This window comes from Chionomys nivalis, chromosome X (genome assembly GCF_950005125.1).
Source record: "Chionomys nivalis chromosome X, mChiNiv1.1, whole genome shotgun sequence".
Classification (NCBI taxonomy): Eukaryota; Metazoa; Chordata; class Mammalia; order Rodentia; family Cricetidae; genus Chionomys; species Chionomys nivalis.
This window is the reverse complement of record NC_080112.1, coordinates 65,160,845-65,184,660: the sequence shown is the minus strand read 5'-3', so window position 1 is coordinate 65,184,660 and position 23,816 is coordinate 65,160,845. Positions and strand designations below refer to the sequence as shown.

General features: G+C 39.4%; 1 protein-coding gene across 3 annotated transcripts in view; it reads right to left on the bottom strand.

Annotated features, from left to right (window-relative positions):
* Heph (hephaestin) overlaps positions 1–18,593 on the bottom strand; it is an 82,828-nt gene extending 64,235 nt beyond the window's left edge. For 2 of the 3 annotated variants that reach the window (XM_057759483.1, XM_057759484.1), the window contains exons 1-8: positions 18,369–18,593; positions 16,794–16,917; positions 12,057–12,257; positions 9,719–9,963; positions 6,734–6,946; positions 5,456–5,638; positions 3,996–4,250; positions 2,059–2,227 (exon numbers count right to left, since the gene is read on the bottom strand). In XM_057759483.1, coding sequence (XP_057615466.1) covers positions 2,059–2,227; positions 3,996–4,250; positions 5,456–5,638; positions 6,734–6,946; positions 9,719–9,963; positions 12,057–12,257; positions 16,794–16,867 — 1,340 coding nt within the window. In that variant the 5' untranslated portion in view covers positions 16,868–16,917; positions 18,369–18,593. Of the gene's footprint in view, positions 1–2,058; positions 2,228–3,995; positions 4,251–5,455; positions 5,639–6,733; positions 6,947–9,718; positions 9,964–12,056; positions 12,258–15,177; positions 15,377–16,793; positions 16,918–18,368 lie in introns of those variants that run through there. The other variant, XM_057759485.1, reaches the window with a different exon arrangement.
* Positions 18,594–23,816: the final 5,223 nt, after the last annotated feature.

The following is a 23,816-nucleotide window of genomic DNA, read 5'->3' as shown; positions in this document are numbered from 1 at the left end:
GCCTGAACCCACACAGCAGTGCCAATATAACAGCTGCAGAATATCTGTCAATTCCCATAGCAATCAGTAAGGATTGTGCTTTCAGTGAGGAGATCCCCTATCCCTAAATGATCCAAACCATGCCCCATGTCCAGTTTCTGAACAACACTGGCTCCCAAGCATCAGCAGGTGCCCCAGGCGCATCATGATTCCAGCATATATAGATTGACAGCCCAAGTTTTTGCAGAGAATAATGACAGCTGAAGAACTTAATGAATGGTTTGAAAGTAGCCAGTTCGGAAAGAAGACGGGGAGTGAAAGCAGAAAGACTGCAAGAGCAGGCTGAAAAAAGCCAGAAGAAAAACTCTTTAGTCCCTGGTTACCAATAGAGCTCCAACAAGCTCCTAAATCTTCAGGGTCAAGGGCTTCAGATTCCAGACTAAGAAACATAAATTTAGCCATTGCTAAAATCCAAGAATCCATATACTCTTGTGCAACTAAGTACCCCATTGTTAAATCCAGCATAAAGACTGCAATATAAGCGGGTGATGGTTCTGTTGCTTCCCTCTGCTTGCTGCCATCACTTGCTGCTGTCAAACACTGGAGAAAAAAACACCAAAAGATGCTAGAGCCTAGCATTTGAAATTTTCTTGCCTGTCTGTGATTTCTATGCAAGTCGAGTAAAAGAATCCCAAGTCAGCTGCTGCAATTCACACTCCAGTCAACCCAGTCTAATCTCTACAATATCCCCTTATTTCTATTCTAAATTATCCTCAGGTATTCTGATGTGGGATTCCTCTCTGTATGCTATGAATATGTTATATGACAATTGGTTAATAAAGAAGCTGGGTTGGCCTATGGCAAGGCAGAATATAGGTAGGTGAAAAAACTAAACTGGATACAGAAAGAAAGGAGGCAGAGTCAAGCAGAAGTCATGTAGCTGCCCGAAGAAGAAGGATGCCAGTAAGCTACAGCCTTGTGGCGATACACAGATTAATAGAAATGGGTTAATTTAAGATGGAAGACTTAACTAGGCATGCAACTGAGCCATTGACCAAACAGTGTTGTAATTAATATAGCTTTGTGTGATTATTTGGGTCTGGATGGCCAGGAAATGAAAAAGTAGTCTCCGATTATAATATCCTATCTTTTATTCTCATTTATCAAGAATATCTGTAGATGGATACACAAGTGCATGTTTTCAGTCCCCAGATGCATGTAGTCCTAGCTAGTACAGAACCTGAGATGGGATGATCACTTCAGCCCAAGAGTTAAAGGCCAGCCAGAGAAACAGAATTAGAACCATCATTATTAAAATAAAACAAAAATCCTTCATTCTAACATGAAAAACCATGAAGCAGGTAAACCTAGATGGAGCTTTTAAATGGTGCTCCAGAAGGCCAGTGTCAGCTTTTAAGGTTTCTCTATATTCAATCCATTTCTTACCGAAAGAATGGTATCCAAGTATCTTCCCATGTCTTGCCCTAGTCATCTACCAAGTCCCACCTCTGGGAAAGAACCTGCCTTGCTGAATGACCTGATAAATTGGAAACTTAAGGTCTGGCAACTGAGTTGAGACATAACCGTCTGCTCTAACAGTTGTAAATGTGGCTCAAAGGAAAGGAAACTAGAGAAATTTCTACAAAAGGATGGACGCGGATTCTCCACAAGCAGTCTCTTTTTGTTCAGATATTTCTCAGGGTGTTTGTTTTTAAATATCCATGCTCAATTGTCTTCTTCAGAACAGGATAACAAAGAGAGGAGCGAGGAGTCAAATAATTGATAAAAATAAATAAAAATCACATCAGTTAAGGAGGAACTGGTCCCACTGGTCCCTGCTAAACATGGCCACATACTCAGCAGTAAAAACCTCAAATTCTATTTGAAATATTAATTGAGTATATGATGCAACCTTGCAAAAGGCTTGCTACGTATTGCAAACAAGAGAACCACAAGAAATTAAATGATAAATGGCAATTCTATCTAGGCAATTGTGACCTTCCAAGTAAAGAGAGATTTCAAGAAGGCATATAACAAGTGTTTGGGTAGGAGTGCATACAGGATCCCTCTGTCTCTTACCTTCCTGGCTCTCTCAAACTCTTCCCAGTTCTACCATCACGCCCTCGTGGGCCATAGTCCCATTGAATCTCATGGGCCTCAATGAAGTATTGACGAACTTTGCCTGTGAGTTGCTCCACAGGTGAGTCCATGGAGCAAGAGTCGACCTTATAGAGAGCTTGCATGCCATCTGAAGAAAAGAAAAAAAACACATCTTTTCATTTCTACTGCTAAGGTTCCTAGTCAGAATGGACTTTTCCTTGTTTTGTCTCCTCCAATCCTCTTCTAGTTTCTTAACCTCTATCTCCAAATAAGGCACTTTTCCTGACTCAAGAGCCTGGCAAAAGATCCATGGTGCGGCAACATCATAAAGACTCAAATCAGGAGACCCAAGTTTAAGCCAACTATGCATTGCTATCTATAAGACTTTAGGCTTGCACACATCTTTTATAAATGAAGAGAAGAAGAAAGTTTGCCTCGGAGTGTTTCAAGTGATGTGGATATTGGGACTTTGGATTAGAAAAGCAGTTGAACTCCTTAAGTGGAGCTTAAGGGGTCATCCTAATAGGAACACAGAGGGCAGTGTACTGAGGGTGATTTGAACTGTGGGGGCCTGGCTCAAGAGGTATCAGAGGAGAAGAATATTAGTATATGGTTGAGAGGCTATTCCTGTGATATTATGGCAAAACCGAAAATTGGTGAAGATGTAATCAAAAAAGGGGTTCATGTTCCAGCCCCAGAGAGCAACAGAACTTGGCAGCGTTGGACACATGGTTGTGGCTTTAGAGTCAAGGACAGAAGAAAGGGACTATGGAATCTCCCTCCATGACTAAGGAAAGTCACTGAGGTCAGGTGTGATTCAAGGATATCCTTGCATGGAGGCCTAGAGAGGCCATTGTGTGAAGTTGTGAAGATGAAGCCTGAATTGCTTTGGGAACTTCAAGATGTTGAAGATGCCAGAGTTGTGGGATACTTGCCAAGAAGAGCTGCTAACAGGGAGTGGTAAGAGCCTAAGAGAGACAAGTGTGTGGCAGTCATCAAAGCTGAAAGGAGTTGGAAATCTGAAGAACACTCGATATTGAACATGGAGATGCAGAATTTAAAGTTTGCCCAGCTAGATTTCAGTCTTGCTTTGGTCCAGAATTTCCTCACTATGCTCCCTTTCCCCCATTTTGGAATGGTAATGTATATCCTGTGCCATTATATGTTAGAAGCATGTGATCTGCTTTTTTCTTTTTATTTTCTAGGCAATTAAAGTTAAGAGATTACCATAAGTCTCAGAAGAGTTTGCACATTGAACTTTCTCAGGGATAAAACTGTTACAGACTACAGGAACTTTTGAAGTTGTAACAAATGCATTTTGCATTATGATATAGTTATATGCCTATGGGGGGGGCAGGGAGTGGAGTGTGGTAGTCTGAATAAAAATGGACCCCACAGTCCTGTAGCAAAGTAGCACTATTAGGAAGTGTAGCCTTGTTGGAGCAGGTGTGACTTTGTTGGAGGAAGTGTGGGGGTCACTAATATTCAATCCAGGTTTTGTGTGACTGTCACTTCCTGCTGCCTGTGGATAGAAATGTAGAACTCTCAGCTACCTCTACAGCACCATGTCTGCCTGCATGCCAACATGCTTCCTACCATGATGATAATGGACTAAACCAAACCTCTGAACTTATGCCAGGCCCCAATTAAATGTTTTCTTTTGTAAAATGTCACCGTGGTCATGATGTTTCTTCACAGCAATAAAACCCTAACTGAGACAGGAAGATTAAACCCAAAAATTGTTTCTAAATTTACCCAGCACATTAATGGCAGAGTCAAGAAAATTGACTTCATTCCAGTTATTTACATCAAGAAGCCTGGAAGACAGATGGCTCCAAGATAGAAGCCCCACTTCCTACTGACCATTAACTACACTGCCGTCATATATTCCAAGGGTGAGAAATGCTAGACCTTACTTTTCAAGTGGCTGTTCACTTCACAGCTAATTAACCAGGTTCCAGATTTCTGGGGCACCATCTCAGCAGTCACAAAGGTGGCTGGAAAAATGTGAGCAACATCAGTGCGGTGTCCACGGACGGTCAGTAGCTGTCCGTGGAAGAAAGCTGTGTGGACATCTATTTCATTGCCCATGCCAAACAGGTGCCAGGCTACATGTTTCTGCGCACACATGTTCAACTCTGGTAAGTTCCCAAAGACAAACCCATTGATTGCTGCAAAAGAAAATTTCATAAATTAGGAAAGTACAGATAAATGGGAAAAGCCTTACCATCTGACAAAAAGAATACATAGTGTTCAAATGAGGTTTTAAAGAGCACACTGCACTGAACATATATGCCTTATTTCATTTAAATTTTACAAACAGTTCAAAATAATCATTAGTCTAAATCAAAAAATTGAGAAAACCAAGACAAAAAGAATTGAAGTTACTTCTATGTAAGAACTACAGATCTCTTAGGTAAATAAAATCAATATTCTAAATCCACTGATCTGAGGAAGTTCTGTGAGATGTTTTTTCCAAGCCACTCTTTCCTTTCTGGCCAGTTTCCTTCTGAAATTTCCACAGTACACTGTTACATTACCTGACTATCATGGCCGCTGTAATCTATTTTTATCAAATTCAAGATACATTTTAACTACCTAATCCTTCCTTTACATCTCTCCACTAAGATTTCAGCTCCTTTAAGGCTTTGAGTGTATCCCCATAACCAAAGTAGCAAATCATTTCCTTCACTAACAAAAAAACAAAAAGGTCAGGCTATTTCTATTCCTAAAATCAGTTCTCTGTACATTTATTTATCTTTAATCAATATAACTAGTTCCTTTAGAGACATTAGCCAGTTATCTATTGAATTCCAGATGTGCTGACCTCTGTGATTTCCCCAAATATGGGAAACTCGATGGCATAATTTTTGGAGAACTGCATTCATGCTCTCCCCTAATTTAAAAAGATAGATATAAGCCAAAAGTAGAATATAAGGAAGATATTTTGAAGGTAGCAACTTTTCTCCAGAAAATAGATAATTCTGCCATCTTGCATCCTTTTAAAATCAAGGAAATATTAATTACTATATCAGTGAGCAACTCACTTAGGTGACTAAGCATATCATGTATGATTTAGAATCAATAATCCTGTCTATTCTACATTATGAGAAAGATATTCTTAATGGCAAGGGTACAGCCTGCATAACTGGAGAGATCAGATATGATATTTGAATTTGTCGTTTTTGATCCATAATAATATGATCTTCAATATTTTATAGACAAAAGAAACTCCACATACCCGTGGTCTTTCCACCTACTCTTGGTCTTGGTGAGTATTAAAAGGACAACATATATGAATGAACCCAACAAATACTAGGCCTAGCAGACATGCTACATAAGATTCTCCATCGTCACAATGCAGCTACTTCCTCACCATGCATCCTATTGCTTTCTTGAAAGTCTTCATCTTCTTTGTCCACTGAGGTGGGATCAGAACAGTAAGCAGCGATGTTGTCATCGAGGTACCAGCTAAGGTTCTCATCTATCACGCTGAAGAGGAGGAAGAAATTATGGTCCACATCCTTCCTCTGAGGTGGGGAGTGACTATCCAGGGTCCCTGGGCAAGCATAAAAAGTTATCCTTCATAATACGTTACAAGGGGTTCTCATAAGAAAAAATAAGAAAGGAGGGGAGAGGACCCTAGAGATCTGTCAACAATAGAAAAGGTTTCTGAGCTCCTTTTCATTTCAAAGCTTGCCAGATGAACCTGTGACATAAAGGAAGAAAACACAGGTCCTAGAATAATTCCCTCCCAGCACCCTTAGTGCTTAGACCTAACCCAGTTCCTTCAATCCCTTGGTCTTCAGACCTGACTACTATTTGGGAATAAACCATTTCAAATCAAGAAGCTGCATCCTGAGCTGGGCAGTGGTGGCGCACGCCTTTAATCCCAGCACTCGGGAGGCAGAGACAGGTGGATCTCTGGGAGTTCGAGGCCAGCCTGGTCTACAAGAGCTAGTTCCGGGTGGGGCACCAAAGCTACAGAGAAACCCTGTCTCGAAAAACCAAAAAAAAGAAGAAGAAGAAGAAGAAGAAGAAGAAGAAGAAGAAGAAGAAGAAGAAGAAGAAGAAGAAGAAGAAGAAGAAGAAGAAGAAGAAGAAGAAGAAGAAAAGAAGAAGAAGAAGCTGCATCCTGATGGCAGTATTGCATGTTCCATCTGATTCAACCTAAGCTCTTCTCAGTTACCTTACTCAAATGTGAGTTGGCTGCCATAATCACTAACTTGAATTTTAAAAGCGAAATAGGAAATAACAAAAAAGTAGTGTGGTTATTTGGTGAGTGTTTTTTCTTTTTCTTTTTCTTTTTTTTTTTTTTTTTGCGGAGGGGATGATAGGGTTTGAGACAGGGTTCCTCTGTAGCTTTGGAGCCTGTCCTGGAACTAGCTCTTTTTGATCAGGCTGGCCTCGAACTCAGAGATCCTCCTGCCTCTGCCTCCCGAGTGCTGGCATTAAAGATGTGTGCTGCCACCACTTGGGGTGGTCAGTGTTTTTTAAAGGTAATGAAATAGACACAGCAGTGGAAAGAGAGTTTGGCAGGCTAATAAATGGGAACTACTCAGGTTGCTTCTCAATATGATCTTAAGTTAACTATCTCATTGCTTCCCATCGATGTCCCAGATTGTATCTTATGGGTGGTTGTCTGGGTAAGTACCTCTTTTACAGGTGATAAGGGGTCCAATGAGACCAGTTGCAATGTCTCGTGGAGCATCTACATGAGAGTGATAAATCCAAGTGAGGCATGCTGGGTCTGCATCAGTGGGTGCATGGCCTTCTGGAATAGTCCAGTTGTATACATGGTAGCCTCCAGGGGGAACAGAATCATCAGCTTTCAGGGACCCAGAAGAACCATCTGGATATAGTGAGCCTACAAAATGAAAATATGCATGTCTAGTACCAGGGTGAGCAAGATCGTAGCAGTTATAGAATTAAAGAGAAGGCATTAATCAGTGAGATCACTCGTCAGATATAGGCACTTAAAGAGCAAGCTTGGTGGCCTGAGATCAATCCCAAGGATCCACATAAAGCCAGAAGGAATAAACAAACTCCACAAAGTTGTTCTCAACATGCATACTGTGGCATTCACATGCTCCCCTCACACACACACACACACACACACGTATACACCATATACACATACACAATGATAATACATTTTGCTGGAAAATCCAAAATATGTGAAGTACTTAGGTTAAGTCTAAGGTTCAGTACTACGGTTTTCCAAACCTCAGTACTCACATGGCAAAAGAGAGAAACAACTATACATCATGCACTACCTCTGGTATTAAAAAATCTTTCTACACACTCTTCCCTACACATTCCTGATCCCTGGGAGAAGGAACACAATATAGATATTCCAATTAGGGCATTCCTCAGTTCTTAATTCTCTACATATTTATCAGTAGTGGGTCTCTGCATTAATAGCCATCTACTACAAAAAGAAGCTGCTTTGATGGCTCTAGAGGTGTTTTCTAGGTCTAAGAGGGAAGATGCATACATAAACCAACAGTGGTAGAAACTGCATGCACACGACCTGCAAAAGATCGAGCCAAACAAAATCCAAGCACAAAGACGGGAGTGAATCAAGAAGTTTTCCCTTATTTGCTGCTGGATGTGGTCCCTGAGAGGCTACTCATGCACATACTGGCAGCACTAAGGGAGGACTGAAAAAGAGTGCATAAAGTTGCGGAGAAGGAATAGTGCTACAAGGATAGGGAAGATACAGGAATAGAGGGTTTGGGGGAGGGCATCTGAATTTGATAATTTACTTTTAAATATTAAAATTAAGTAAAACTAATTTAAAGGGTTTTGAGATATATAGAAATCACTTGGGAAGAACTATAGTCAGAAAAAGTCATGTTTAGCTTAAATGATGTGAAAGCAAAGAAAAAAGCAGGCCTTCTTTCCAAGCTCCCATGGCAGTACAGTTAGTTCTAGTAACACTCAGGAGTTGGAGGGTCTCTAGTTAAAACACTAGCCAGGGGTATATAAGGAGACCCTACCTGAGAGTAAGGGAAGTCCTTGATTTCATGCACTCACTTTGAAATACAAAGAACACACAGTCACACTTTAACTTAAAGCCATGACCAGTGGGCTTATTCTCTCATTTTAGAGAAAATAAAACAGTGAGTAATTTTATTTCTTTACATTAAAAAAATCTATCTCTTCTAACAAACATTGGTTGTTTGATGCTAGGTTTCGCCAGACATCCCAAAGTACCTTGGAATGCAATTTCCTCCTGCCTCTGCCTCCTAAGTGCTGAAATCCTTGGTATGTATAACCATATTACTATTTACTACCTTATGATTTACAAAGTGTATTGCTACCTATATCTTAAGAACACCATAATTTATTCCTTTTATTTGTGACATTAAACTTTGAGTAAACTCTCCACATTCTTATTTTTTCTTTGCCCCACCCTCTGGTAATAGCTATTTTCATGTCAACTTCTATGATAACAACTACTTTAGATTCCAAAAAATAATCAAATCCTATAGTATTTATCTTCCTGTAGCTGATGTAGTTCACTCAATGTAGTGCCCTTCCAGGTTACTCTATGTTGTAATAAAACAAAATATTTATTTCTCTCTAAAGGTGAATACCATTCAGATACATACACATACATATATATGTATATAAATATATATGTGTGTGATTTTCATATTCAAGTATAATATATAATATATAACATTCATGTTTCTTTTTGCAACTCTGGGGATGGGACCCAGGGCCTTGCAAATTATGCCTCATATCTTCAGTTCTATATACCATTTTCTTTGTTCATTCGTCTGTATATGAACATTTGGGATAAGTATATAATCTCGCTGTTGTACATAGTGCTACAATAATCATGGGAATATATGTCTCTTTAACATGATGCTATCACTTCCTTTTGAACATACACCTAGTAATGGGATTTCTGGGCAGTAACATAGTTCTAATTTTAGGAGCTGAAGATTGGTACCCGATGGCTGTATTAATTTACCTTCCTATAAACAGTATAAAAGAGTTCCTTCTCTGTGCATCCTCATCCCAAACCAAAGCTACTGACTTCCCACTTTAATTTTCTCACTAACTACAATATCTATTTTAGGTCATTGTGCCTAGTTAGAAGATGCTAAAGAATAAACTGGACATACTCTTTAAAAATAACAGATCTTCTGGAAGATTCTGGAATCAGAATAGCACTCCATTAGTTTCACAGAACTTTTCTCTCAAAAGCGTACTCAAACATTTAGTAGAAATGAAATTTATTCCATGCAATAAAACAGGGAGTGTGTCTTCATATTCCTCATGTAGAGTCTCAAGCCCAGAGAAGTGCAATGTCTTGTTTAAGTTACCCAGTGTATGTATCGATACACAGCCATGTTCTCTCTAAGTAAAGTTTTGCTGTGACAAATCAGTAAGTAAGAAAAAAACTATATTGGCTTGGGCATGATAGCATTGAAGCACTCAGGAGTCTTAGGAAGGATAATCATGAGTTCTAAACCATCCTCATCCACAGACCAACATTCTGTTCAAAAGACCAAGAAAATGGAGAGCAGGGTAATTCTTGTTCTAAAGTCTTCTATCTCAGGCGGCAGTAAAGGAAAAGTGATACTTTGTAGAAAAGGAAGAGAGGAAAGGTAGACTGCTTTACCTTCTGAGTCCTTCTCATAGAAAACTCCATGAGGGTGAATAGTATAAGGCCGACTTGCAAAGTTCTTCAGGTGGATACGCATGACATCCCCCACCTCAGCCTGTAACAGTGGTCCTAGGAAGCCCAACCAGGCAGGCTTGGCTACTTCAACAGTGTATGTGCCGTCACTGTATTCCTTATAGACGGTCTTCTTGTAACTACTCCCTATCCTGTCTTTGCCAGACTTTAGGAAGCTGGAAGCCACTCTGAGAAAATGCAAGACAGAATTACAACTTTTCTACCATCTTCAAGCAACTGGAAGCTTCTTTCCTAGAGAATGCTGACAAAAGAGGAATTGGATTGCACTTGTGAAAAGGCCATGTGAAGTAGAAAGTCAAGTCATATGAAAATGCTGGAATCTGACCAAATTTCAACACACAAAGAGTCACTTTTACATGGTGCAAACAAGAGTACATTGACAAGGAGACAAATGACTGTAGAATGGCTCCTTTTAAATGACACCTCCTCATTCATGCAACCCTTAGTGTTGTGCAGCTTTAGAGAGGGCAGAATATCATAGTGGTTATGACCATAGGCTTTGGATATTTTGGATTAAATATCAGCTGTTCCATTTCCATAGTATTGGAACATTCAACAGGCTACCTTAGCTTCTATGTACATAATTTCACCATCTTCCAAATGAAGATTATTGAAGGATCTGACTTTCAAAGTTGTTATGGTGACAGAAAATGTCTGGGGTCTTAAAATGTGTGGTTAGCATGTACAACGCCTTGGATTTGAATCTCGGAACTATGAAGGAAAAAAAGTAATTGAAAACTTTAGGAATCTTTAGGGTAGTACCTGGGAAATTGCAGAAGCTCAATGCTATTACTTCAAATTATTAAGATGAGTGGCTAATGGTTGCTCTTTTTTTTTCTTTGAGACAGGGTTTCTCTGTGGCTTTGGAGCCTGTCCTGGAACTAGTTCTGTAGACCAGGCTGGTCTCGAACTCACAGAGATCCTCCTGCCTCTGCCTCCCAAGTGCTGGGATTAAAGGCATGCGCCACCATCGCCCGGCTTAATGGCTGCTCTTTTAAGAAGAATTTCAATGTAAGAGTTATGACGCCAAAGTTGAATGAATGGTTTGAGTCAAACAACAGCTTATGCTAGCCATAGATCTCAGTTGTAAAACACTTGCCTACACTATATGAGGTCCTAGAATTGATGCCTGCACTACAAACCAGAAAGAGAAAAGCCGAGTTGTGAGTACTGCAAGATGAAAACTGCTGAGCTTCGGAGAGATAAGATGAACCACCATAGGAAAAGATGCTTCCATGCGTTCATTCGCTGTCTTTAACTTTTGCTGAAGCATCAACCAGTATGTAAGATCAACCCATTGTTTGGGAGCTTGAGGCTGGACGAATGTCGTGAGTTCAAACATGGCAAGAGTTATGTAGTGAGCTCCAGAACAGCCTGTGGCATAGTACAAGTAAGATCTTGTCTCAGAAAACAAAAAAGAGAAAGAGAGAGGAGGGAAGGAAGATGAGAGAAAGAGAGAGGATAGAGGATGCAGGGAGTGAAAAATAGGAGAGAAAAGAAAAGAGAAAAAGAAAGTTTAATCCTATGAGGGGTACAGTGGCAAAAACAGAATCTACTTTATAGAGATTAGAATCCTAGCACCTCCATCTACTGGCTATAGTGTTTGGATTGGTCACTTGACTTCCATGAGCCTGTTTTCTCATCTATAAAATCAAGATTGCCGATAGTTACATGTTGCTCTGTGGTAGAGTTCAAGATCGTGGGTTCTATCCTCATACCAAAATATTGACAATATTCATACTTCCTAGGGGTTTTTCAGAATTGAATGATGTATTTGTAGATGTCTAGTATGGCATCTCCCCTAAAGCTCTTGTCTATGAACTATGTGTTACTATCGTCTCCTTGCTTATAAGATGTTTTCACACATCTAGAATTCGGGTAGCTCCACCAGACTATAAGAGCATGGTTCCAATTCACGTGTCTCAGAAATACTGCATGCATTTCATTTTAAAACGATAAACCAAACAACTGTTAATAGATGAGCATTATGAATCCCATTTTAAACGAAAGGAAATATGGACTTATCTTCAGAAATCTAAAAATGCTGTAGTGTTTCATTGCTGAAAATCAAACTTGGGATGGGATGTTGGGTCCTAAACCAACTTCCTTTCCATGAAAGCTGTTGTTGCATGTATGGTCCAAAGAGATTGGAAGCTGGCTGTTATCATACCCTGAGAAAGTACCCTCAAAAGACTACCTATTGACCTCAAGAATATCCTCTTTTATCTCTACTTCTAATAATACATAAGATAAAACCTACATGTCATCGTTCAGAGGCTGGTTTGTGATGACATTTCTTCCTTTGGGAGCATAGTCCCACGTCACATTTTCAATGGCCAGGTAATAATCTCGAATGGCCCCATCAGTTGGTAGAAGCCACAAGGAGTTCATGAACAGTAAAGTCCAGAGGAAATGGCCTGGAGTCATGGCCAACACTACTTGGAGAAACCAGGAATGGAATCTGCTGGTATGAAAAAAAAAAAGATAAAAGAGGACAAAGAAATTTTGCATGTATCTGAGAAACAGTAGAGGCAAGGAACAGATGAAATGGCTGAAAAAAACAAAATCCAATTAACCCAAGTGTTTTTTTTTAACCTCACTAGATTCCTTTCAGTCCAACAAATTTTCAGTGGCCTCGATACATAGGTTGTTAGAGAACAAAGTTAAAAATTCACCTGTACTACTAATCATGCATTGCTTCCTTCAGAAGAGAAACCTCAATTCTGTTCTTTCAGCAGTATGGATGCGAGAATGTACTCTGACCCTTAAATCAGGAAACAGTCATCGGAATCATGATTAGACTATACTGACTGACTTGGTACCTTAATCAAGTCAGTAATTCTTCCTTTGCCTGTTTTCCCTTAAGCAAAAGTGACTCATAGTTGCTACTTCCCATAATCAATAAATTATATTTAGAAACACATGAGAAATCATCAAAAGACGTTTGCTGGAATATTCATAGGCCCAAAATGAGAACTGCCAAAATGCCAATCAATATTAAAATGGCTGAGTAAATTGCATTTTACTTACACAATGGAACTCAGAATGGCAGTCATAATGAACAAGCTATGACTATGCATGGAACAATGGGCAGAGGTGCTAAATGCAACTCTAAAGAAAGAAACAAATCAAAAAGAGCATACATGCTACATGATTTTACCAGGTAAAGGGCAAATTACAGCAAACAAATCCTTGCTACAAGACGTAAGGATGGAGGTGAGAAAAGAGCTTAGATGTTTACTACTTGCACACTGTGCACTGGTCCCTGAGTTCCATCTTTAACACTATAAAAAGAAATGAAGATAATGTTCACCCTTGAAGCAAACATCAGTGACTATGAAGGGAAGAGTCATGTTCTGTTTCTTTATCTATATTCAATTTATATAAATGTGTTCAGTTTCTGACAATATTCTGAGCAATACAGGATTTATAGACATTTTCATATGTTTCATTTTGGGTGTTAAAAAAGGTAAAAAGATAGAACAAAACTAAATGAAAACATCAGAGGGAAGTAGTTAGAACATCTTAGAGTCTCAGCTGGTTCCCAATGCTGTATATAAATTCATTTCACAGGTTCCATCCTGAGTCACTGCCATACCCAGACTTCCAGCTTCTTATTTCAATGTTTTAAGCAAGAAGGTTAGAATTCTTTTGAACCAGGGAGGGAGGCTCTAAGTCATACCAAATATAGATCAAAACCAGAAACATAAGCACACATTAACATTTGCACACATGGTTTTACTTAAAATCACAGATGCACATATTTACATCCACATACAGTCATACTGTCAACATAGAGACAGCATCACCGTCAGAATAACAACAACAATAATCAGCAAGTGTCTATTGTGTCAATTGTGTGCTCATTCTAACCATCTAACATAAATTAAATACTTTATGCCTGACAACCACCCTATGAAGTGGATGTCATTATTCCCCATGGTATAGTGGAGGAATTGGAGAACAGAGGCGTAATGTGTCCAAGGCCGCCTTAGTTAACAAATGTTAGAGTTGGGATTTAATTCCAGGAAATATGACTCCACCACCTAGGACGCTGGCACAAAACAAACTTGCACACCCACTTGCATGCACACTGAAAGTATGCAAATGCATATACTCACAGCCACAGCTATGTCTAGAAAAACTGCACGCATTCTACAATATGCAATTTCATGTGGCTATGTTTACTTTAGAAAAAGAGAGATAATCAAAATAATGATAATAACTATGTTTCACCAAGATATGACTAAACACAAAACACCATATTGAGTGCCTTAAACAAACTGTTTCATTAAATATTCAACTCAAGCAAAAGTAATAGAGATTATTACCCCAAACTAGAAACCCAGTCTCTACTGGGTGCGGTAGTGCATGACTAATTTCAGCACTCAGGAGATTGAGGCAGGAGGATTACATGTTCGAGCCCAGCCTGGGCTACATACAGAGAAGAAACTCTGTAAACTTAATGAACTGTTTAATTAATTAACTCAAGCCTTAGTACCACAAAAAAATTTTAAAAGATGGCTAGATTCACACATGGATAGAAAAGAATCAGATATTTATCCTAAGTAGGCCCAGATACTTACTCTGATTAAAATCAAACAAAGATTTTTAAAAAAATAAACTCCCAGGCTTTTCAGTACATAGCAACGGTGTAAGAATTAATCACCAATCTCCATATTATGTTTGGCAGGAAGCCCTACATGGAAAGACAGGCCTATTTGGGGCATACTTCTGGCAGAAACCTGGCTGCCCCACTGATTGATGATAATATAACCTGATCATTATTTAACAGCTATGATCTTGCTTCCTCGTGGTTAAAGTGAATTTATTGTCAGCCTTGGAAGAATAAATCAGAAATTTTACCTAAAAGAGCCATAGTAATATCAGTGTTTCGAAGACAGGAGACAGTTCCTACTATAAGCTTTTCCTTCTCTCTCCTGGCTAGCTTGCTAATGTATCCTTGCTGTTTCCTAAGATATTGCCTTTATTACCACATTGGACTATCCTTGAGAGTGGATGGAAAGTCATACAGGTGTCTGTGTATCTACTGTCAGATGAGGTACAGAAGGCCCAGTAGTCAGGCTACTACTATAGTGAAAGAAAGAGGAATAGGCATGGGTGTTCCCACCTATTTGCTTCAGTCTAGTTTCTAGCACTAGCTTGAACAGTGACTTCAGGCAAGTTTCTTTACCTTAATGAGCCCCAGTTTCTCATCTATAAAACAGGGAAAGACACAGAGCTAAACTATACAGTACTTACATTGTAGAAGTTACGGAAATGCTATAATCTAATGGAACACACATATGCATAACTATGACAATTGTGGTATTTAAAAACTTCTCAAAGACTCGTTTCTCTTACATGATGCCAATACTCACATTTCCTGATGAAACACAGGTACCGTCACATGTACCTACATACAATACTATGCATGGACATACAGTTAGCCATCCCTTAGGACCCTCACACTGGAAGGAGAAGCCTTTGTTCAATGGACGCCTGATTGTAACCTGGACCTCGTTCACACTTCCTCCTCAAGGGTTACCATCAAGGCAGCTGTGCCTTCAGCTTATTTACCTAGAGAGAAAACAGTTCCAGGTAAGGGTTCCATGGTTGCAGTCTCACCTGATAGTCTTGGAAATGTCTGAAGAGGCTTACTGCAGACCATTAGCACAGAATTAATAAGCAGTCAAGTTTGAAAAATGGTGACTAAGATCCCACAGTCTAGATAATATAGAACCTAGCAGTACCGATGTGCTCTTTGTATCTGCAGCCTTATTTCTCCTAGTCCTGTAAGATATAGATTGCTTTCCATGTTTTCTATGCGGCGCAGAGGCTTTGGCATCACGCCTCTTAAACAAAGCCTGGGGCCACCATAGTCTTCATCTTTAATACTATTTGTTGCCTCAGAGTCGTGAAGATTAAATACGTAATAATAATTTGCACTGTATATAGTGCAAGTAAGTGCTGCTAGTTACGAAAAAATAGTGGCTATTATCATTAAAACCAAGGAAGTAGATTTGAACATGTTAACCAACCACTATCACAAAGCTTTACCTCTTTTGATTTTGTTGTTGGTTTGTCTCCTTATTTTTCTTTCGGGTTCTGAAACCCAAACCCAAACCCAAGTCATTTCACAAGCAAGGAAAGTACTCCCAGCCCAAACCTCATAATTTTTTGGATAATGACAAACATATATATATATATATATATATATATATATATTGTACACATCAGTAGCACATTCAATGTACAGAAGCATTCTTACAGTGGTATAAAATGCACTCATTCCAAGCTGACAGTCTCTTCTCGGAAGAAACTTAATTTAATGTGAACTAGACCTTGGGCCAGTTATGGTGACACACACCTATAATTCTAGTACTCATGGAGGTGATGGGTGAGGCAGGAAGATCAAGAGTTCAAAAGCCAGTCTGGGCTATATGGTAAATTCTAAGTTAACCTGCTGTCTCTAGCTCTGTTTCTCGGTCTCTGTGTCTGTCTGTCTGTCTGTCTGTCTGTCTGTCTCTCTCTCTCTTTCTCTGTGTGTGTGTGTGTGTATGGAAGCAGAATTTAGCATCAGATAAATTTAGTTGTGAGTACTACGTGTTTTGTGTTTAAATAAGATAAGTGGATATAGAATCTGGAACTTATCAAGCATCTTGTAAGGACTAGTTTCTCTTCCTTTAAATTACTGACTTCCTATCTTTCTGCCTTGAGACTGAGCTTGGCATCGCTGTTGTCATTTATGTTGTTTACTTTGGTTTTTATCATACTCTTTAAGAGCAGAGGAAAGGAAGAACCCATAAACTTACTTGGACATTTCATGAAAAATGTGGAAAGTATCCAAGCACCAATAAAAAGAGAGAGAGGGAGAGAGACAGAAAGAGAGAGAGAATCACTTCCCTATTCACTGTTTATTCATTATGTGACACTGGAAAGCTACGCAGCGTCCTGAGCCTAAGATCCTCGTTTCTTAAATAGTGAAAATCTATACCTTGGGCCTCTCAGTGGTTTCCTATGAAGACCAAACGAGATGAAAGACATGAAATCTCCGTGGAAACTTTTCATCAGGTCTGTGACATGTTTCTTGCTGCTGGGCCTGCAGAGAAAAGCCAAACCTGTGTAGGAAAAGGAAAACAAGAAATGAGATGAATAAGGTGAGCATGAGTGCTGGGTATAAGCAAAGAGAAAGTCTCTTTAAGAAGAAAGTAAGAGCCATTCAGAGGAAAAAAGCTAAGGGCACTTTCTGAGCTACTTGGAATTCAGTATAATTTAATTGATGTACACCGACATCTCGCTTCAACCAGAGTAGAAAGTGAAGCCTCTCCTTCCTCTCAGTTACCATGGTCCCCTGGCCTAGACCTTAGCAACCATGGCAATTTGCATCAAGGTTTTTCCTAGAATTTGCAAGTTGCTTTTTTACTGTGATAATGCTTTTTTCTCTCCCTGTAGTCTTGTCTCTGTTAACTAGACTGGGTTTAAAAGGTTCAGCCTAAATTTTAAGAAGTCACTAAACTGAATAGGAATTTGAAGCTATCTTCAGTGAGCCTTGCCTCCAGTCTCTCTGAGCAGCCTTCCTAAGATCTGCCTGTCAAGATTCTCCTTTTGGTTCCCTGATTTCTTAACGTTTTATCACTCTGTTGATAGAAAAAAAATAGTGGCATTAATGACCCTCAAATTCCATCTCTTGCCTATTTAAGTTATAATTCAGCAAATTATTTTCACTTCTGTGAGCCTCTGCTTTCTCATCCTCAACATGGGGATTCTGATTATTTCAATTGTTTCACAGGACTGGTTTGGTTTGAGACTCAAATAAATGATAAATATCTGAGGCAGTATACAGATATTTTGTTTGTATAGTATATGCAAATAATAAAGCAGATACTCAGTACTGAGAAACTAAATAAACTATACTTACATATCTACCAAGCCTTTAGAAACCGTCTTTATATGTGTGTGGCTCTGAGATACTTAGAAAACTGAGACCACAGTGGTAAAATGATTGGTTCAAAATCATGCAGTCAGTTCCCAGGAAGGTCAGAATTCGAATTCATGCCTAATAAATTTTTTCATTGAGCATTAAGTACTTTTTAAATGATTCTTAAAATAATTCACTTTCTTAGTGTGACTCAAATATTCAAATCACACTCATAGTGTGACTCTATCTGCGACTATCTTGTCTGAAAAATATGAAAGTTAGCATAGTTGTTTTTAAGGGTTGTAATCTTAAATTCATGGAATTTGCAGTCCATTTTCTCAATAAAACTTCCCAACCTGAGAGACAGAAGATGAACAGGCTGTTTAGACAGCAAAACGAATTATTCTCAATGACTTCAAGATTGTCCCAGAAACAGTGGAATCAGTGAGATTCTGGCGAATTTGGCTAGAGGAACAAAAGGAAGGCAGTCTATTGTCTCCTGTTACTTCCCTGTGCACCTAACTAAACTTCCTCCAACTCTCGGTCCACCTACTTTCTTTCCCAGTGACCCTGGACTCTTCTAAAGCCAACTGAATAAGCATTTTGCAAAGGAAGGCAAGTGAGGTTGTTTCAAAAGAGAAAGAATCTTACCTTTGTTAGGGAAAACCCTTCCTTCCTTTCTTCCCTCCTTCCTTCCAAATTCATGTCAGCGGCCCATCAGTGCAGAACTGCAGACCCCAGCCTGAGTCTGCCAGCCCTGTTTACTGAGTAAACACGGCTACAAAGCTCTTCCCATGAATTAAATCTAGGACTCCTATCTGGCGAGGATTACTGACTGGGGTGAGTGAAAGGGGGAGGGGACAGTGCTGGGTGCCCTCTTTTCCACAAACTAAACTACTGGAATGTCCTGTTCCCGCCGGTTTGGTACAAAACCCGGGGTGGTTCTTTGACAACATCCGGGTGTTTTCCAAATCCTGGTGAGGATCTCCGGAGGAATTACAAGGAGGTGTAGCTTGCTAGAAGGCTTTGCTGAACTGGGTTCAAAACGCATCTTCAGTGTGGCTAGCCAAAGCCTGCAGGCAGATTCCAACTGCCTGGGTTAAGAAACAGGAGGGCAGGGGGTATAACTCGTTGGTAGAAACGCTGAAAATAGTGACAATAGTAATGCCGCAATGCTCTTTTAAAAATTAAACTGTCGTCTGGATTTTTTTTTTTTTAATTTTTTGAGCCAAACACCATTTGTGCTCCTTCTGCAAAGAAAAGGCAGTGAAAAGTCACTGGACTCAACAGAACCTATGTCCTTGCTTTTCTGACTTGGAAGCAAGAACTAGTTGAGAGAATTTGGCCTAGGCCCTTACTTCACTGGGCCTCTTTCCATTTGTGTTATTAGGGCATTAAAGTAGACACGAACCCATTCATCTCTGTAAAATTACAAATCTAAGAATCTATGACGGTGTATTCTCAGTGTTAAGAGCAGCTGAGAAAGAAACGTAAGGAAAGACTGAATGAAGAGAACGTCACGAAGATACAGCTGAATACCTTTGTCATGTTAGGAGGGGCTATTTCTACCCACCGGACTCCCCAGCCCCAGGATGGTTGTTGGTAAGATAGCAGTCGACTGTCTGGTGTCCTTACTTTGTGACGAGGAGATCTCCACGGAGAGCAGACTGTCTTCTTCACGCGGGCTGTATATGCTCCCTTGCCCCGAACCTGGAACACCTGGAGTAGGGGCCACGAAAGAGAACTTTCGTAAGACCGAAAGTCCCACTGAGCTGGTAGGGCAAAGTCTGAGTCATAAACAACTAGAGGTTTTAAGTATACTCAGCCACTGAGGAGCTGCCCTGCAAATTGCAGCGTAAGCCAAGGGAAGTGGAAGTACAAGCAAAAGAAGGGAGGAGCCGCCAGACTCAGAGACACGCAGAGGTCAACAGCAGCTGGATTGGTTCAAAGCAGCACCTAGGATTACCTGCCTGACATACATGTGGACCTTGAAGCTAGAGGGGGAAGGTGGGGACCAAACCCATTAGCCTGGGATCCAAGTCCAGGCTCTAAGGCATTTATGACAGGGAAGGGAGGGGAAGGAATAAGTTCTGCACTCTGACTCATGAAACACAACAAGAAGCAGGTCATTATAGATGCCCTTCAGTCAACACAGTAAAGACTATGGAAGGCAAGCAAGGCAAGATTTCCGGGTTTGTATTGTTTTTTCACAGATTTCCCTGAGAGTATAAGAGGCTAACATGTCTTACAAAAATCTTGCATGTTTCCGGTGCTTTCTCCTGGGAGTCATTTAAAACATATTTTTTAAGTAGTTGCCTATAGACCACAGGTTGGCAAGCTTTAATGTAAAGTGTCACTCTGTATATATTTTATTTTTCTAGAGTAGATAGTTTCTTTGTGGTACAACTTTTAAAACTATAGTTATAACTCATACATCTATTCATCTTTGAACAGTAAAAAATATAAAATAAAAAAGCAACAGACAAGATTTGGGCTATGAGCTATGGAGCTTTATTCTTTTCTTTTCCTTTCTTTTTTTAAATATATGAACATTAGCATGGAATTTGTGTCTAGTGTCCTTGATTGAGATTGCAATTTTGCCATTTCCAGATAATGCAAACTTGGAAAAGTGTTTTAATCTTCTCAAATGTAAGTTTTACCCTTTGTGAAATATGTTTTACCTTTGTTTTATAGAGCTATTATGAGGAGGGAAATAAAATTATATGTGTGAACATGGTGACTGGCACATAGTCTAATGACAGAAATGATGGTTGGCTTAATTTTATTAAAGGTTTAAAACTAGCGCTGGTGATGTAGCTTAGTGGGTAACAGCTTGAAAACTATGCACAAAGCCCTGTGACCAATCAGTAGTACCATAGGAAACCTGGGTTGGTGGAAAATGTCTGTAATATTAGCAGGACACAGAAGAAGGATGATCAGAATTTCAAGGTCATCTTCGGTTTCATATTGAGTATATTGAGTTCTATGTCTGTCTAGGGTATATGAGACTAAATAATAACTTTCTTATTAACACAAATGGTATGAAATATGGTAAATTGTGGTGATTTGAATGAGAACTGTCCCCCTAGGCTCATATATTTAAATGCTAATTCACCAGTTCGTGGACAGTTTAGGAAGGATTAGGAGGCATGGCCTTGTTGGAGGGGGTGTGTCTCTGGGGTTGTGTTTTGAGGTTTCAAAAGCCCATAGCAGCCAGGCTCTCTCTCTCTCTCCCTCTCTCTCTTTCTTTCGCTCTCTCTCTCTCTACCTGCTGCTTGTGATTCAGGATGTCAGGATGTAAAGCTCTTAACCACTGCTACAGAGCCATGTCTGTCTACTTCCTGCCATGATGATCATGGACTAACCTTCTGAAACTGTAAGTAAAACCCTAGTTAAATGCTTTCTTATGTATGTTTCCTTAGTCATGGTGTCTTTTCACAGCAATAGAACAGTAAGACACAAATAAAGGAAGCATGCTTCAACGATCCTGCTTTATATTCTGGTTATGTTTCTGAAGAACCCACAATGATCCTTAACATATCATTTTACCTCTGGGGAACCTTTACCAATAACATTTAGAAAATAACTAGACTTTCATATTTTTTAAGATCATCATATATACATTTATTTTACTTTTTCACTTTTATCTGTTATTTGAGAATTTCATACAATGTATTTTAATCATATTCATTCCCTTTCTTTATTCCTCCCAGATCCATACGCTCTTCCCAGCTTACTAAACTCTATCTTCTTGTTTTATTAAACTCACGGAGTCCAATTTATATGCCTGCATGTATGCCTTCCACTGAATGGTAATCAACAGTAGGGACTGAACCTCTTCTATCAGCAATCAATTGGCAATAACTTCTTAGGTATGGTAGAATGTCAAACCCACATCCTTTCCCCAGTTGAACTTTTGCCTGCTTGATATTGTACAGTGGTGGGGGAGGTCCTTCTATCTATGTGTTGCTTTTATTGGTTAGTGAATAAAGAAACTGCCTTGGCCTGTTGATAGGGCAGAACTTAGGTAGGTGGGGAAAGCTGTACTGAATGCTGGAAGAAGAAAGGTGGAGAAGGAGATGCCATGGATCCTCTGCTGGAGATAGACATGCTGAAACTTTACTGGTAGGCCAAGATGGTGATGCACAGATTAATGGAGATGGGTTAAATTAAGATGTAAGAGCTAGCCAATAAGAAGCTAGAGCTAATGGGACAACCAGTGATTTAATTAATATAGTTTCTGTGTGATTATTTTGGGTCTAAGATAGCTGGGATATACAAGCAACCATTCCTTCTACAAATTGGTGCCCATGTGACCAACTAAATCCACGTGAAAACTGAGAGGGCTTAAAAAGGAATTCTAGACCAAAAAAATAGAGTTTAACACAGCTTCTTGCTGTTTGTTGACGGCATGCCACACCTCCTTTAAAACAGGTTTTCCTGATTCAGCCATAGCAGGAAAAAGCAGCACCATTTTAAAATGCCAGCCTTCTGGGTTGTGCTGCCATCATAACCTCTGGTTTTTTCAGGCAGGAGGTCTAGCTACAGAGCATTTGAGTGGGGTTAGTGAGCAGTGTGTTGCAACTTGCTTGATGGTGATGTGGACAAGCTTTGTGCCTGGAACTGGGGTGGTGTGCATGGCTCAGAGATTCAAGTGGCTCCACCATGCTGGACTGTGCAGAGTGAGCAGGCAGTATAGTATATACCATAATAATAGCACAGATTAGCTTTTAGACTGTGTGGAGTGAGCAAGCAGTGCCATATATATCATAGTAATGGTGCAGCTTGTTTTAAGAAGTGCTTAGCATTTTAAAAAGCACTCCTAGACAGTAAAGAATTACAGATATGCAATAAAGACAAACCCAGATGAGTCATAGTGTTGGCTAAATGTACATAGGCTTAGAAGAGAAAAGAAAAAGAGTATAGAGAGTTATAAAATAAAGTTAATGCTTTAAAAAAAGGTAAAGTCTTTAAAGAGACAGAGTACAGGCATTCATAGATTAAAAGGAGTAAACAAAGAATAAGCCACATAAAGATGGAAAATTTACAGAGAGTCTGGATTATGTATATTATTGGGTTTTCTTTGAATTTTTTGACTGTGGAGGAACTAAGTAACAGAGAGACATTTCATTGTATGGACTGCTAAGTTAAACCAACATAAAGGTATCTTGATTTCAAAATTTGAGTCTAAGTATATATTGCTTTGGAAAAGAGGTTATTTTTTTGTTTTCACAGAATATGAGAACTTCTGGATCAGGACATCTTTGGTGGTACATGAAACCATCATATTTCCAATAACCTCCCAGGTGATGCTAATGTTACCGTAAAGTACTATTGCTTAAAAGCTCCACCCTGCCGTTTCACCTCCATGTACAGTGTGATGCTTACGTTCCATACCTGCTTCTCTTGTGTGTGGGTGTCCAGGCTTAAATGTATTTTCATCAGATATCTTATTTATGTGCAATTCTCCCAAAACTCATCTAAACATCTACTCCCTTTGCTGCAGACCTTGCCTGCTTGTGTGAATATGGCCTTCCACCTTCTTGACCAGCTACACAGTCTTCCTTTCCAGATACCTACCTGACTCTGGTGCTCTCGAAATGGTACCAGCTGACAAACTCCACCCTCTGACCTTCCTCTGCTGTGTAGCGTTTCTTTCTGATGGTGCTTTCTGGGCACAGGCAAACCTTGCTTGAATTTTAAGTCTACTTCTCCTTGAAACATGTGATTTAAGTGAGGTCACTGAATTTTTCGAGTATCTATTTTGTCATCTACAACAACAGGCTTTGAAAATGAAATGGAAAAAAATGTTTATACAAAGATGAGCACAACATTTGTCACATAGAAAGGGACAAAAGTAAAAAAGCAAGGTGAATGTTTAAATAAACATGTCCATATATGTATGTGTATATATCCATGTACCATGTGGGAGTCTAAGAAAATTTTATTCTATAAATATTATAATCAAAATATTCTTAGCAGTGGTTTCCTATTGGCTCTCACTTTATGTTTTGAACTATTCAGATTTTTCAGCTCTCATAAATTAGTTTCTTTATTTTTATTTTTAAAAAGAGTATCTGGAAAATGAATGTGAACCCA